Source organism: Scomber scombrus, chromosome 22 (assembly GCF_963691925.1).
Source record: "Scomber scombrus chromosome 22, fScoSco1.1, whole genome shotgun sequence".
NCBI classification, from domain to species: Eukaryota; Metazoa; Chordata; class Actinopteri; order Scombriformes; family Scombridae; genus Scomber; species Scomber scombrus.
In genome coordinates, this window is record NC_084991.1 from 19895513 (window position 1) to 19912020 (window position 16508).

Consider the following 16508-nt stretch of genomic DNA (forward strand, 5'->3'; position numbering starts at 1 on the left):
TTAGGACTCTTTTTTTTTTTTTTAGTTTTAGTCTTCAACCTTTCCTTTTTTCTTTGGTGTCTTCATTTGAGTATTCCTCCTGTTTGCCCTGCTACCTTGTACCCAAACCTGTAACACATCTAGGAAAATACAGTGATGCAGGAGTCAGTTCATACAGTACTTTAGCGGTGAAAATTCCCTAACAAATTGCAGATTATTAAATAACTGCTGTCACTCTCTCATCAAACCATTCAGTGGAATGTGGATGGAGGCATTGTCATCATCGAAGAGACCGCTATTGTCAGGTTGCTCCTATTATTTGTCGCTCTACAAACATCAGAATACTCCATGTGTCCGAACCCAGTGTATAACGGGGGGGACAGAGATGTATCTAAACCGACTGGCCAATAAAGGTCTCAGCTACCTCAGCACTGGCACAAGTAAATTACTTTTCAAGAGGAGCTGGAGGCCTGCATTCAATTCAAAACTTAGCACTGATCATTAAAATAGGATGTTGGTTACAGTAGGGGGCTTGAAGATGAAAGAAACAGACAATTATAAGTCTAAGACACAGGCCTTTTATTTTATAAAACTAATAAATACTAATAAATAAACCAACTGACTACAACATGAAGGATTATACACATACAGAAGTGTATGATACCAGTCAAGTTGGTTCATGTTTGCCAAGGTTTAGAAGTTATTCCAAAAAAACAATTACACACGGTATAAAAAATCTGAATTCAAAGCAAGGATATAAAACAGTTGACAGCTTGCAACAGTCTGGGGTAAGGTCCACAAAGCTAAAAAGACACTTTATCCAAACAGCATGGTTACATTGGTCCAGACAAAACAGCAGTCTGGCACTAAATCTGCAAAAGAGAAACATTGCAAAAGTCACTTAAATCAACTGGTAAAAAATATACCTTGGGGGGAATAACCCTCCTACATTACCACACCAGTTTAAGTTACCTTTCTCAATAGGAATCCTTGCTAAAAACAGGCACACGTAAAGATGACTCTGACTCTGTACTGTGCCTCAAACAGGGGAGAGGCGACTCCTTTACATCGGACATATCATGAACATAGACAAGTGAAATTAAACAAAGACCAGATTAATCAGTGACCTGCCTCTTTAGCATAGGCCTATAAAACATTCATCAAACTGGATCAATTGGGAATCAGCAGCACAACAACTCTGTATGCAAGAAAACCAGTTAGATCCCCAATGAGGTGCAACTCTCCCTTGCCTGCATAAACAAAGCAATCCTACCACACATCTACCAGGGCTCAGACAAAAGAGGCACTGTTACTTTCACACTAACAGATAGGGGAATACAACGTGAAAGCAATGAGGGGAAAACTCCTGCACACTGTCTTGCTCACTGCTGGAATATTTATTTCTATTTCTATTCGTTTTGGTCTGTCTAACTGAAGGTGCGAAGGAGTTTTTCTTATTTCCTTCAAGTTGCACTTTCAGCCAAGTCAAGCCAAGTCGCATATTCAGTTGGGTCGAGAATTCAATTCACGATTCAGTAATTACAGTTATTAATCGTAGTCGTGTGGGTAATCTGTTTCTTATCTTACCAGAAGTTTAATGGTGGGATATCAATTTTTCTCTCTTGCATGCAGTTGATAGACTGGTATGATGTCATATGTTTCCCTGTCAATCTGCATTTGCCCTTACGTTAACCTGCACTGAGCTTTATCCCCAACCCTAACCATCTCTGCTATGCCAAGTCCCAACCCCAACCGCATAAGTGGTAAAATTCCAACAGAAGGAAAACACTATTCATGGTGACTAACGTCTACCATTTTCCTCGTTTTAACTCCAAAGTTGTCTTTTTTTACATGCTGTTTTCTTAGCTGCCTTGCTACTGGAAGTGTGCAATGCATGAAACCTCCAAAGGGATGGGATAGGTCTTTTTCACAAAAGTTTTAACATATTACAGTAGGAAAAAGCACAGCTGTAATTGACAGCATTAACAGTGACTGCATTCCATTTAACAGCTTCGGTCCTGCTGGTAATGGGCATGCTGGATCACTGTAATGGCTTACTGGGACACTTTAATAGAACAAGGCCATCGTTAATGTTATTAGTACCACCTGTGCTTTCCCTACTATGTCAGATCCTGGATTGCTGCTCCTTAGTCAAAAGAGCTACCATTAAGCTAGATGTTGATGGTCAGTAAATACCCCCAAATGTCTGCTGGCTCGTTTTCTATTGCTACAAGTGTTCCTACAGAAAATGTGACATTTCGTGTGGCGGCCCAAAACTTGTTGTTTAAATAATGTGACTCATTACTTTTGCTATGAAGTAATTAGTGAACTAGTGTATCTAACTCTTCAATGAATAATATGTAATGAGTTATTGATTATAAATTTTGATTCATTTGCCCAAATTCTGTAACAAAAGTGACAATTTAAAAGCAGTAATGTCTTTGACTAATAATAGTACAACCTATATGGCTATTACAGCTTGTAATAGTGCTAACCATCATAATTTTCTCCATCATGAAAGCGAGTTTCAGAGTGGCAGGCAGGTCTGTGCTTTTAACTCCATCTCGTCTGTCTCTTATCATCTCTCATCAGCAGGGGAGGAGAAAGAGGTTGGAAGGGCGGCAGCTCATCCAAGGCAAAGAGGAGAGCCAAAAGAAGGCAGCATCCTTATCAAAGGCCTGGGTGCTGAGCCTTGGTTAAAAATAGAAACTGAGGGAGATTGGCATCGATTTCTGCAGGCGTTGACGGCCCGATTGACAGCAGCACCGTGGCGTTGGGCTGTTGAGCCATCGAGGGAATCCGCCAGACTGCCTATGATGAGATGAGATGGGAAGATAACTTCTGACAAGCCCTCCGCCCGCCACCCATCTCTAATCACCCCGTCTGCACACACACATGCGTGCACACACACACACACACACGCGCACACAGAGAGAAAAAGTAATTACCACATGCATGCACATACACACACACACTCCGAGACACACACTTGCTGCCCCCTGAGCAAGTAATGGCACTTTGGCTGGCTGAGCATCCACCTGTCTGGTGTCTCCTGCCAAGCCAAAGCTCATGTGCTCACATACATACAAAATACCTCTGGATGTCCCTCCACAGCTACTAGCCACTGTCCTTAAGGATTATCTCACTAAATTATACTCCATCAGTAAATAGTGGCTAATATCCATGAGACAATCCGAATGGGGATGTCAGTGACCTTTGTTTTACTGCTGTAAATGATTTCCACTAAGTGATTACTGTTATTACACTGTCTACTTTCCTTCATTTGAATGCTATTCCCCTTTCTGCAATATTAGCAGTTATTTAGTCTGGCAAGCGTGCCTGACAGCCTATAATCAGTATTTTTAAGGTGTCCATGTGAAAATAATGAATCTTTAAATCTATCAATCAGAGATTATTTTTTCTTCCTGGCATCATTTAGGAATGATTTAACACTATGGGGAATAACACACGTATTCACCTCAGTGCCAAGAGTTAGATGAGAAGGTCAGGTTAAATTAAACTGCCTTTTTGTCTACTACAGCATATATATTTGTTATATAAATAACTTTGCCCTGCATCTTGACCTGCACCTTAGCTTGTTGAATAGGCAAACATTTATTGGCTAAAAGTGCGCTGCTAAGATCAGTTAGAAGGCAAGAAAGCTAATTAACTGCTCAGCCGCAGCTCATTAAACAGCATGTAAAAATACCCGAAAATCTCACTTTGGACCCATTAAATGCTGATTTGGTCATTGCTCTTCCCTGTTAGCAACATACTATCTGCCCATGACTCGTAGCTACTGCAGTTTGCTTACTTTGTCTCAGTCCTGTAAGGTGTAACACAGTTAGCCTGCTGTCAATCAAACAAACCTCGGAAAACCCCTGCAACCGACTTATAACAAAATCAGCTTTTCTTCATTAATAATAATACGTTTAATGACATTTTTGACTGCAAAAAGAGATGATTAATGCAATTTTTAGTCGGACTTGATCCAGATGCCTGTTAAGACAGAAACAGACTGTCCGAACATAACAAAGCTGCTTGTCAGCACCTCTAAAACTCACTAAATAACATGCTATGACTACTATTTAGTCTGTTTAATATGTGCAAAAACCTAAGTATGAAAACATCCCATTGCTATTTTACATACAGAGCCAAACTAGCTGTTTCCCTGTTTTCAATCTTTATGCTACTGTATGCTAAGCTAAGCATCTCCTGACTCCAACATCCTATTGAATGGACATTCATAACACTCGTACATGTAGAGCAGTACTCATCTTCTCAGCAAAAAAGCAAACAGGTGTATTTACCAAAATGTCAAACTATTCCTTTCAGCATTGTAGTGCTTCAACACTCAAATGTAAGAGTTAACAGTCATGACTGCACAGCCAGGTTTATAGAGATGTTTAAGTCCAGACTCAATTTACCCTCAGGTTTTCTTTAAATTGAGTTATTTCAAGGAAATTATCATGAAAACAAGTTAACTAACTAAACTCTTAAATAAGTGTTTAATTAGTAGGCCTACCAAATGTTATTTCTTTGAAACTTAGGGGTTTATTACAAAATTACAGACCTGTAAAGTAAAGCATTTTATTTTTTAAAGGACCAGTGTATAAGATTTAGTGCCATCCAATGCCGACATTGGCACATATTACAAATTGCCTCTTTGTAGTGTATAATATTTTTAAAAATATGCCAGCAATTATTAATAAAAATCACTTAACATATAAGTTCGGTGCTTATAATTCTATAGGTTTTGAGTTTTTCTGTAACATGTTGCCGACGGTGATTTAAGGTTTTCATAAGGGACTTCACAAAAATCATCAACATTATCAACATCATCAACATTATCAACAACAGCAAAACCTAAAATCAAGTTAATGGAAAACGATCAAGTAAAAATTAGTGTTTAATTCTGGTGGGACATGTGTCACATACATAATCCGCTCTTATCCGTCTTTTCTCTGCCAATCGTAAAATGATCCAATAAAGTCAAAATAATCACCATTAAAAAAAGCCGAAAGTTTGATTTCTACTTATAATTAGGTGATTTGCAGCAATCTGCCACAAGGACCCTGTCAATCTGTCAGCGTGATCCTCCTCCTGTTAAGACCGCCTCAGAGACAATTACTCTGGGCTCCTCCTAATTAGAAAGTCATTGAAATTTATGAGTGCCTGTTATGAATTATTGAGTCCTGTTTCCTGTGAGAGATGCCATTAGGGAAGTTTAAGCAAGTAAATTTCTTACAGGCCCCTTTACCACTTATTGTCCATGTTCTGTGTGAATATAACAAGGTATATGTCTCCATCTGGTGGTTAATAGGAGAAATTGTATATTTGATGCAGTGGGTAGAGGCTAAAGTCTAAAGGGTGCAACATTTGGTAATACTTTATTTTACCGATCCCTTAATTTAGTACTGATTTCCTGTAAATATTTTAACCAATTTTCAGGTATTCAATTATGTATGTGACATTTTACAGAAATTTGGTGCAAATTATAAGAAAAGAAAAAAAAGGTCAATATTTGAGTTTTCAGTGTGCAGTTTTGTGTGCTAAACCTAACAGTAGCATATTACGTTTTCCCCCCCCAATCAAGTAGCTGTTGTGTAAAAAAAAAAAAAAAAAAAAAAACACCAAGAAGGTAGGAGATAAGCTGTTTTAATAGTTTGTTATGAAGTTAAATGCTTTGTATAGATATGAACCCCATATTTGTTGTGACAGAAGCAACACTTTCATATTTTTTGAGATGCAACAGTTAATATTTAATGACATGAAGATGGAAATAACAGCTTGTCCTGGGTGAGGAATGAGTATATTAATTCCATCAATGCATTTGGGGGGGGTTGTTATGTGTCCTCATTTGCATGCTCAGTGTTATGTTGAGCACAAATATGACCCTCTCCCCTGCGAGATATATCCAGTGTATTGCCAGGTACTTTGATGTGGTGAAACTATTTCTGCAGAATTCCCATTGAGAGGCTTCTCTCTTGTACCACTGCCTGAATGTTTTAGCAGGTCAATATGAAGACATAACACATGTGCAAGTGAGTGTACTAGTGGGACTTTTAAGATTTGTTTTAGTAAGAAACCTCTGCAGCCGTGCAAACAGATGAACCCCTTTTCACTGGTGCAATACAGCAGATGAACTTGCCCTGGACCTTAAATGTCTTGTCACAGGCTTCAGCAAAAGGGCCCATCACTAGTGTCAACATTGCTGTGTCACTTCACATTTGACAGCCAACTAAATGCCTCTCCACACTGAGGGCAGGTGTGTTTTTGGTTTCTTTTATGAACCCACATGTGTTCGTGTAGCTAAATCTTTACACAGAAAACATTGAAAGGTGTCTTCTGTTGTTTGCACTTTCAAAGAGTCAAAACAGTGATGTCCTTTCATGAAGTCCAAAGAATTGAACATCTTCTCAAAAACCTTTCAGGTCACTGAAAAGAGGTGTTTTGAGTTCCTGCTGAATGGTAGGAAGATGTTGGCTCTGCTTCTCGTGCACCATTTGGATCAGTCTTCTCTCAATGGCTCCTTGTTTCAACTCTGATCCAGATGTCCCTTCACTCGCACCACCGGGCTTTCTGAGCATCTGGATTGCTGGAAGGCACCTTCACCAGCTGTTTCTGCCACAAGAGTTAGTCATGAATTCACTCAACAGCATCTACATGCCAGGTAGATGATTCAGTCACTGCTATGTGCTAAAATGACTAGTCGATTAACCGATTAGTGGATCAACAGAAAACAAATCAACAATTAAGATACATTTGCTGGTTTTACCAACTCAAACCTGAGTATTTGCTGCCTTTCTTGGTTTAAACATAAACACTATATATTGAATGTCTTTAAGTCCTGACATATTTTTTAGCCACCCCAGCAGTTGACAGAAACCCAGATAATTTGACTGTTTTCTGAAATTTTATATAAACCAAACACTTAATGTAAAGAATAAGCAGCAGTTTTACCTTTAATGAAACTGAGTTAATCTGTAATTTTATTTCAGAGGAAATTAAGTTATGCATGATTAGATCACATTTTATATTTCGCGAATGCAAACTCATTGCCTTGTCTGGTTAGGTTTAGGCCTGGGAAATGTGATTGGTTGGCCAAAAAAAATCAAATGAGGGGATGAATACTTTGACAAGACCTTAATCATTATTTTTCCCCAAACCAACCATCCACTCTTTCAAGGAGATGGGACAGTGTATTGTAAAAACCAAAAAATGTATTACTGTATGTTAGGGAATTTTCCATAACTAATGTGCACTGTGTCAAACTAGGCTTTGCGGTCATAGCAAGGCCACACCAAATATTGGGTTTAGACACCGTCTCCCCTTGAGATAGTGGTGAGCAGTGAGTCTGCTCCTTTTGGGGAAAACAGGAGGCATTCTGATAGTGTTGCTATAGCAGCCGAGGTCAGATATGTCTTTGACTGTTTTCCCTGAATGGGGTAAAGGTAACTGGAGTCAGAGGTTTGATATAGTGTTTGATGTAGGACTAAAGGTCCTACAGTGAGTGAGGTCTAAGCAATGTTTTGTCTATAGACCAGTAGACTACATTCTGTATATTGTAGATGTGTTGGTCTGCCCATATTTGGGCAGGGCTCAACCTTGGGCATTATCTGTGTGGTTTAAAGTCTATCCCCGGAGGAGAGAAACTTCAGAATTGAAGGGAGCATCAGAACATAACGTGTACTGATCATTCGCTCATTTCTCCTTGATCAAGTAAATAAACCTTTTCAATGCAAGACATCCTGGACTCCTGTCTACTCTCTCCATTGATGTATGGGCTGCATAATTAAAATCTCTATCACTGTAATTCTGATATATTTGGCTGTGTTTAAAATCTTTCGTCCACACATTCATTGATAATAACTTTATTTGTTGTTGTAAAAATACAGCTACAAAAGACATAACATGCACCAAGTGCTTCACATAAAAAAAACACAAGATAAACATAATGTAAATGCATGTAGGATGGAAAATAAAACTAACTTAATATAACTACACATAAGATAAAATAAAGTGAAATTACGTTACACAGAATGGGTATTAGAGTGGTGGTAATCTGTAAATTGGCGCCACGGTCTCTGAAGCAATAAGCATAACAAAACCTCCCTTTCCCCAATGGACACAGACTCACCATGAATGAACTTCACATAGAGAAGTTCATCATGATGCTCAGCATGGATAAAGGAGTTACTATGAATTCTTTGCTGGTTTTTACCTTATGGGTAACATTTACACCCACTCTGTACAAAAGATAAGTTGTCACTCAGTCAGAGAGGCTAAAAAATAACTCTAAAATCAAGTCTTAGGTATGAGCTAACACAAAACTTAATGCTCTTTAATATTATGCTCTCCTAAAAGACAAAGTGTATTTACATTCACTTTAACATGTAATATTTGAGTATTCCAAGTCTTATATTTATATACATATAAATGCATATGTGTTAGTAATTTCCTGATATGAAGAAAATCAGCTGTTACTTAAGATACAGAGCAAGTGATAACAACCTGTCTATAAAAGCTTCCACAAAAGAATACTAGACAGTCCTGTGGACTTTGAGGTGTACTTTCATGGTAGACTTTAGTGAAAATGTCTTGTGACACGTTAAACACTGGTGAGGTTTCTCTCCCGTGTGCGTCCTCATGTGATCCTTCAGTCCTGAACTACTGTGAAAGGATTTGCTACATCGTGAGCAAGTATACGGCCTCTCTCCTGTATGGTACCTCTGATGTATTGTCAGCTGTGCAGCTATGAAGAACCTTTTTCCGCAGGTTTCACACTGATGAGGCCGCTCCCCTGTGTGTTTGCGTGAATGTACCCCAAGGGCCCCGGAGCTACAGAACGACATACCACAGGTGCTGCACAGATACGGCCTCTCTTTCTTATGCATCCTGAGGTGAACGGTGAGCACATACGGCTGTGTGAATTTCTTGTCACATAAAGTACATGCGTACGGGCGCTCACCAGTGTGAATGAACATGTGGGACTTCAAGTCTGAGTTTGTCCAGAACCTCTTGTCGCAGTGCGTGCAGACAAACTGCTTCTCTCCATTGTGACGTCGCTTATGTTTTGCAAGTGTAGAGTGAGACATAAATTTCTTCTCACAAAGAGTGCAAGCAAAAGCCGGCACTCCAGAGCTTGAGTGAATAAGGACATGCCTATGCAGATCTTTAGGACGTTTATATGTCTTCTTGCACTGAGTGCACTTGAATGGCCGCTCTGAAGAATGAACGTAACGATGGTTTTTCAAGAGGGAACTTGATGTAAAAGTCCTTCCACAGTCCTGGCAGGCGTTTTCATTGGACCTTATGGAGTCCTCTCTGAACGGAGGGGAAACATCAGCTTTGCTTTCTGTCGAGAACTTGATCATGCCGTCTTCTGATGGCTCCTTGTTTCTACTCAGATCCAGATGTTCTTTCACTCCTTCCATTGAGCTTTCTGAGCATCTGGGTTGCTGGAAGGATGCTTCACCAGCTGTTTCTGCCAACAGGAAACAAGAGAGTTAAATGACACAGAGTTTATTCACCATTGGGAAAATGAAATAATTAAAATGGCCAACAGAAAGAAGCAACAATAACAGCATAGTATAACAGATAGATCCTCACCACTGTCACTTGTCACACCACCTTCTTCAGGACATGGGGACGAAGTGAGTGGTGACAGTTCGCATTCCTGGGGCTGAGAATGTGGATTAACTTCACAGGAAGTGTTGTCAGTCTCTCCATTACTGCTGTTGTCTATCATACTATCAATGCTATCTTCTGATGCCACAGATGTCTGCTGAGATGCAAGTGTGGACAAAATGGTGTCCGACATGAAGGAGAACTCACCTGAAACAGAGACCTTCGTGTTAAAAGGCAGAATTCCCTTAAAGAGTGGTGCTGATGGACAGTGATGGGTACACACAAATCCAATCTCCTTATTTTTGTACAGTGAAACTTATTGTCAATCTAAATTCATCAATTACTGACACATTAGATCAGAATTAGGTATAAGTCAAAGCATTAAACATAATTTCTTTTTAAAGATTAGTAAAAAAAATGGGCTGATTAGTGCATCATTACTATAGTCCTTTACAAAATGTCAAATGTGGCTTTTACTTTGAGTCAACTTTTGTCGCTGTTTTTGATGCTGCACAATCTTCTTCAGGTCCTCATGATCAGAGACAAACTGCTCAAACTGGAAGTCAAAGGAATACAGGCCAAATATGGAGGACACCTGGAAAAGTAGAAAAAGAATGAAAAGATGCTCCAAAAAAAAAAGATACATGATTTTCATTCTCTCTTTTTTACCCTAAAGATTTCTTTAGGAAGTAGTGGTTACTGGAGTTACTGGAGTGCACCAACAAGCACAAAAACACATCTTTGTACATAGTAGAGGACCTGTGTACAAAGACTGGTTATCTACCAAGATGAAGAGCTATCATTTGATGGCTAGGCACTTTTTTTTAATGCTGCTGCCTACCTTTGAAAAACTTGGTATTGTGAAAAACTCTTCTAGTCGGTAGAGAAACTCCCACAAAAGGATCTGCAGCACTGTATCAAAATGGGCTCCGTACAGTGCTGGGAACACCTCCTTGGACAAGAAAAAAAGAGCATAAAAAATTACAGAAAATACATCCACACATACACCAATCAGGCATAACATTAAAACCCCTTGCATAATATTGTGTGGGTCCCCCTCGTGACATCAAAACAACTCTGACCCGTATATGCATGGCCTCTGATGGGACCAGTGCCATAGGCAGCCAGCTGTGATGCACTTTGGTTGTTAATACACAGACTGAACAATGACTCAAATATGTTAAAGCAGAACTCACCTTGAAAAATTTGTCCTTTTCATGTTTGTCATTAAGTAACATTTGAACCAGCTCCACAAATGCCGACTTTGAAATCTCCACCTCTCCGTCTTGATCCTGCCATGAAGCCCAGAAGAGGTTCATTTTCATAAATACAAGATCAGTTTTCCATTCAAGTGTTCCTCTTAGTAAAACAAGTCATTTATAAAATGCCAATAGACAACACTGCCATTTTTGGAGGCTGGCCAATTGTATTCAAATTATCTCTGTCCGCCTGCTGTGAAGCTATTGCTTTAGTTTAGACACTGTTAAATAAACATTAATTAATGGTCTTTAATTTAATCTCTAATTAATGGTTTCATACCTCTTCCTCATCGCAGTTTGTTGTGCTCTTTTGGAAAATATTGAGGTGTTCCTGGATAGTATCACAGTCAATGGGATCCCCGTTCTTTAGAAATTCCAAGATAATCTGAAAAACACAACATTTGCATTTATTTCTCAACTTCTGTTGAGTGCTGACAGACTCAGGTGACTTATGTGCCATGTCTTAAAATACTGAATAAACAGGCAAAGCATGTTTCAGTATCAGCTACATGCCAACATGTAGTACTTCATGGTTATCACTGTGTACCTAGGAGAGAATCCTTTAGTTCATGAATACACATTCAGTTTGTTTCATGGCTCTTTTTTATATCAACAATTGTACTGATGCAAAGAATCCCCACCCCAGCACAAAAGATGATAAGATAGCAAAACAAAGCTCCAACCAGCCCTTTACTCCCACAATAATAGCCCACATATACCCACCCCAAGTCCCCAACCAATGTCAACAGAGACAAACTGTGGTTTGTGGACCAGACTTCAGTACTGAACATTATTCAAACCTTGAAATAAGATGTTCAGAGGTGTTAAGTGCAAATACATAGAAACATGAAACATGGAAAAACAGTGGTGGGAAGGCAGAGAGCTGTGTGGGCTTATGTCTCATCTATCTTCTTGGCTCATTTTTGACAAAAGTTTCAACACTGATTTAAAAAAAAATATATCCAGATGTTTCCACGTTCACTTCACTCACCCGAGATCTTAGTCCCAGGATCAGCTGAATACTCTGCTTGTTGTTCATAAGCTCTGGGACCATCTCTGTCATCAACATGATGAATTCGGCCAGTTTTCCATATTGTTCACAATTTCGCTCCAGAGCCACCTGCCACATCCAGGCTGACATCAGCCTTAGTGGAGGAACCAAGAGGCGCAGCGATGACAGAGGAAGATGACGATCTGATGGTAGATGCCAAAAATAGTTGAACTTGTATAGTTGCACTATCTGATATACACACTCAATGGCAATTTGGAGGGTTAAATCCCATCGTTATAACCTTTTTTTTCTGGCATACTGAACAAAATGGTAGTATGGTGATTGTAACACAGCCTTTATTCTTTACCTGAACTAGTATGCTTCCACATTGTGTCTTTTTGTGACCGACATTTCCGTTTTAGAGCAGAAGTGTGATGACTTTGTTTAGCGTCATCAGCTTTATCACCCTTTTCTTATCAAAACATTAAAGAGTGACTTACAGGTTGGTGACCCCAATGAACTAATGTGTGGCAACACTGCAAACAAATATATCTAACCAGCAGAGAACCAGGCAGATTTGCTTTGTTTCAGCTCACAATGTAGTAATGTTTCCTATCACATATCAGGCAGTACCAATGTTAGTAGTGATTCTCTAGTGGTAAGATACTCACCCACAGCAGACACTCGTGCAGATGGTACAGGGGATGCTGCATTTTCCAGGGATGCTGATGGCAGTAATGTTTCTCCCTGAGCAGGCAGGGAAACACGGGTAGCTGAACACAGAGGGGCTTGTTCAGCAGAGGGACCAGCAGTGACTGACTCCAGCTGCAACATCGCCGTTTCACTAGATCCTTCGCACTGAAACATATAACAGCAATATACTTTAATTATGTGAAGAATAACTATTCAGCATTGATAATATCGGCAATGCATACGTAGTAACAACTCAAAAATGCAGGATTATTTGATGTCATACCCATCACTCTGCAGCCACATTAAATGCAATAGATTGTGGCTCGTGCTGCTAACCACCTCACGAGCCACAGCATGGTTTGCTAAGTAGTGGCTATCTTGCACTGACTGTAGCCACTAATATTTTACAGTTTAATGATTAAATAGTTCAAATTACCTCTAATGACTCCCTTGGACGATGCCTGATGAATTCAGAGAGCCAATCTAACTTGGAAATAATGATAGGTGAGTAAGGACCGCATCTCCTGCCTTTCATCTTTCTCTTGGCCCTCACGTATCTGTCTCGCAGAGATTTCCACTTCTGACGGCATAAATTCTCATCTCTGCCAAGCGCTTGAGCGACTTTTCGCCAGGACTTCAACAACAGCTGGTTGTCTTTGTACTCTCTCAATGATGAATTGTATATATGCGGGTATCGACGGATTTGCTCGCACAATCGCTCTTCAAAAGAAGCAAACATTTTGTTAAGAAGAGTGTGCCCAGTCGCCTTCTTCTTCTTCTTCTTCTTGTTGTTGACTTTTGTAAAGGTTGGCGAACAACTTTATGGCTCATTACTGCCACCAACTGGGATAGTGTGGATCAGAGCATGAAGATCTCCCCGTCTTCTACCCACCACTGTGCCCTCAATAAAGCGACTAATTCTGCAGAGATTATTGATATCCAGACCAACTTGTGACCCTATTAAAAATGCCATAAGTAATGTAACTATTCCAATTACTCAATCAAAGTAACATTACATTTGATTACTTTTTGATTACTTTTCTAATTTTCTGTTTTTAGCTGTTAGGGTATACCCATTAAGCACCAAAATCTAAAATCAGGTGTTTTTCATGGATATTGACATGATTTATAAGCAGGTGGGGAGTTCCGGTCCTCTGTAATGATGCCAACGCGGAAGTAACTTAAAACTGCATTCTATCAAAAGGCCACCAGGGGGCGACCGTTTTGGTGTCAAAAGGACTTCCGTCTCTATACAAGTCAATGGAGAATTCACCAACTTCTCACTTGATTTAGAACCTCAGTAAACGTTTTCAAAATGTGTTTATGGTCTCAATCGCTAGTTTAAAGCCTTCTTCAATGCAGTATGATGTTCATTTGTGAAATTTTGGCCTCCCTGATTTTATATTTGACGATAAAGCAGGGTATGCAGAGTGGCTACGTCGTGATTGACAGGTTGATTGGTTCACAGGTTCAGGAGGGCGCCTCATGCTCCTCCTGATGCCCATATAAGTAGAATCTGTGGGGGTTTTGTATAATAAGATGCTTCATTCACTTGTCTCTCCTGATTGAAATCACTGATTTCAGTGTTTATTTCAAGTTTATGGCGTATCAGCCACTCTTTTCACTACAAAACGGAAGGACATACTCCATTCTTCTACAGTACCCTCACTTATAACATCTCCCAAATCTGCCGAGACTGTTCACTTGCAAGACAAGTTTCCTGCCAGAACCCTTGTGTGCCCACAGGTGATGAAATTTAATTAAAACCAAATATCAGGTGAGGCAGTCTCTAACAGCGTTGAGTACTTTGACAAGACTTTAATAATTATTTTTTCCTAACCAATGATCCACTCTCTTTTCATAAGCAGGGACAGTGCATTGTGAAAACCCAAAAGTTTATTACCATATTAATTAAAGATCTGTGGCTGAGTATCTTAAGAGTTCAAATAAAGCAGTGTTTAAAATCTTTGGTCCACACATTAATTACAGTCATAACTTAATCTTACAGACAGAAGCTTAGGTAAATGTTTACATTTTCACTGTACAAAATCAGTCCGTCCTTAACTTCAACATAACTCTAAAATCAGTGTTTTTCCATTTACTACAACATGTAATATTAGAGTAATCCAAGTCCATATTTACATACACATTGATACATCTATATTTCTAGTAATTTACTGATATGAAAATGCACTAAAACAGCTTGTCATCTGTTACCCAAGATACAGAGCACGTGATAACAACTTGTCTCTAGAAGCTACCACACCAGTTCTTGCTAGATGGTCTTGTGGACTTTGAGGTGTATTTTCATGTTAGACTTTTGGGAAAATGTCTTGTGACACGTTAAACACTGGTGAGGTTTCTCTCCCGTGTGTGTCCTCATGTGTTTCTTCAGTCCTGAACTACAGTGAAAGGATTTACTACATAGTGAACAAGGGTATGGCCTTTCCCCTGTGTGGTATCTCCGATGTACTATAAGTTGTGCAGCTGAGGCAAAACTCTTTCCGCAGGATTCACACTGATAAGGCCGCTCCCCTGTGTGAGTGCGTGAATGTACCAGCAGGGCCCCGGAGCTACAGAACGACATACCACAGGTGCTGCACAGATACGGTTTCTCTTTCTTATGCATCCTGAGATGGACGGTGCGTGGATACAGCTGTGTGAATTTCTTGTCACAAAAAGTACATGCGTACGGGCGCTCACCAGTGTGAATGCGCATGTGGGACTTCAAGACTGAGTTTGTCAGGAAACGTTTGTCGCAGTGCGAGCAGGGAAACGGCCTCTCTCCATTGTGACGTCGCAGATGAACCGTAAGTGAAGAGTGAGACCTAAATTTCTTCTCACAAAGGCTGCAAGCAAAGGACAGCGCTCCAGACTTAGAGTGAATAAGAAAATGCTGATTCAGATCTTTAGGACTTTTATATGTCTTGTTGCACTGAGTGCACTTGAATGGCCGCTCCGAAGAATGAACGTAACGATGGTTTTTCAAGTTGGAACTAGATGCAAAAGTCTTTCCACACTCCCGGCAGGTGTTTTTATTGGCCCTTATGGAGTCCTCTCTGAACGGAGGGGACACATCAGCCCTTTTTTCTGTCGAGAACTTGATCATGCTCTCTTCTGATGGCTCCTTTTTTCTACTAAGATCCAGATGTTCTTTCACTCCTTCCACTGAGCTTTCTGAGCATCTGGGTTGTTGGAAGGAGGTTTCACCAGCTGTTTCTGTCAACAGGAAAGAAGAGAGTTAAATGACACACAGAACCACAGAACGTGAAAACTATTCAATGAAAATCGCCAATAGAAAGACCCAACAATAACAACATTATAGTATAAGTAATATCAGAGATCCTCACCACTGTCACTTGCCTCACCATCTTCTTCAGGACACGGGGAAGAAGTGAGTGGTGACAGTCCACAGTCCTGTGGCCGAGGGTATGGATTATCTTCACTGGAACTGTCGTCAGTCTCTTCCTTATCCTCACACATGTCTTCTATACTGCAGCTGTTTTCTTGATTTCTTTCCTGTGACTTCTCAGTGTCTTGTTTTCTATCTTTGCCTCCTCCCTTTTTTTTGTCATCACTATGATCCTCAGATGCCTCTGAAGTCTGTTTACATGTGAGTGTGGAGAGGATGGTGTCTGGCATGGAGGGGAATTCAACTGAAAAACATAAGTTTCATGTTAGAGGAAGAATTACATGTAAAAAAGCACTGGTCTGGTATGATAATGATTTTAATTATGCAGCCCATACATCAATGGAGAGAGTAGACAGGAGTCCAGGATGTCTTGCATTGAAAAGGTTTATTTACTTGATCAAGGAGAAATGAGCGAATGATCAGTACACGTTATGTTCTGATGCTCCCTTTAATTCTGAAGTTTCTCTCCTCCGGGGATAGACTTTAAACCACACAGATAATGCCCAAGGTTGAGCCATACCCAAATATGGGCAGACCAACACAT

General features: G+C 39.9%; 2 protein-coding genes across 3 annotated transcripts; both read right to left on the reverse strand.

Moving 5' to 3' along the window:
* Positions 1-7865: 7865 nt before the first annotated feature.
* On the reverse strand, positions 7866-13304 carry LOC134004767 (zinc finger protein 345-like). 2 transcript variants are annotated; one of them, XM_062444155.1, is made up of 9 exons: positions 12989-13304; positions 12531-12717; positions 11860-12062; positions 11149-11253; positions 10806-10901; positions 10451-10561; positions 10087-10204; positions 9592-9816; positions 7866-9460 (listed from the first exon to the last, which is right to left on the reverse strand). In XM_062444155.1, the coding sequence occupies exons 1-9, from the start codon at positions 13289-13291 to the stop codon at positions 8523-8525; spliced, it is 2286 nt and encodes a 761-aa protein (XP_062300139.1). In that variant the 5' UTR covers positions 13292-13304; the 3' UTR covers positions 7866-8522. The 2 variants fall into 2 exon arrangements, with proteins under 2 accessions (XP_062300139.1, XP_062300138.1); XM_062444154.1 differs by having other exon boundaries at positions 7866-9466.
* Positions 13305-14760: 1456 nt separating this feature from the next.
* Positions 14761-16035, reverse strand: LOC134004332 (zinc finger protein 239-like). Its single transcript, XM_062443562.1, has 2 exons — positions 15903-16035; positions 14761-15771 (listed from the first exon to the last, which is right to left on the reverse strand). The coding sequence occupies exons 1-2, from the start codon at positions 16033-16035 to the stop codon at positions 14828-14830; spliced, it is 1077 nt and encodes a 358-aa protein (XP_062299546.1). The 3' UTR covers positions 14761-14827.
* Between the last annotated feature and the right edge of the window lie 473 nt (positions 16036-16508).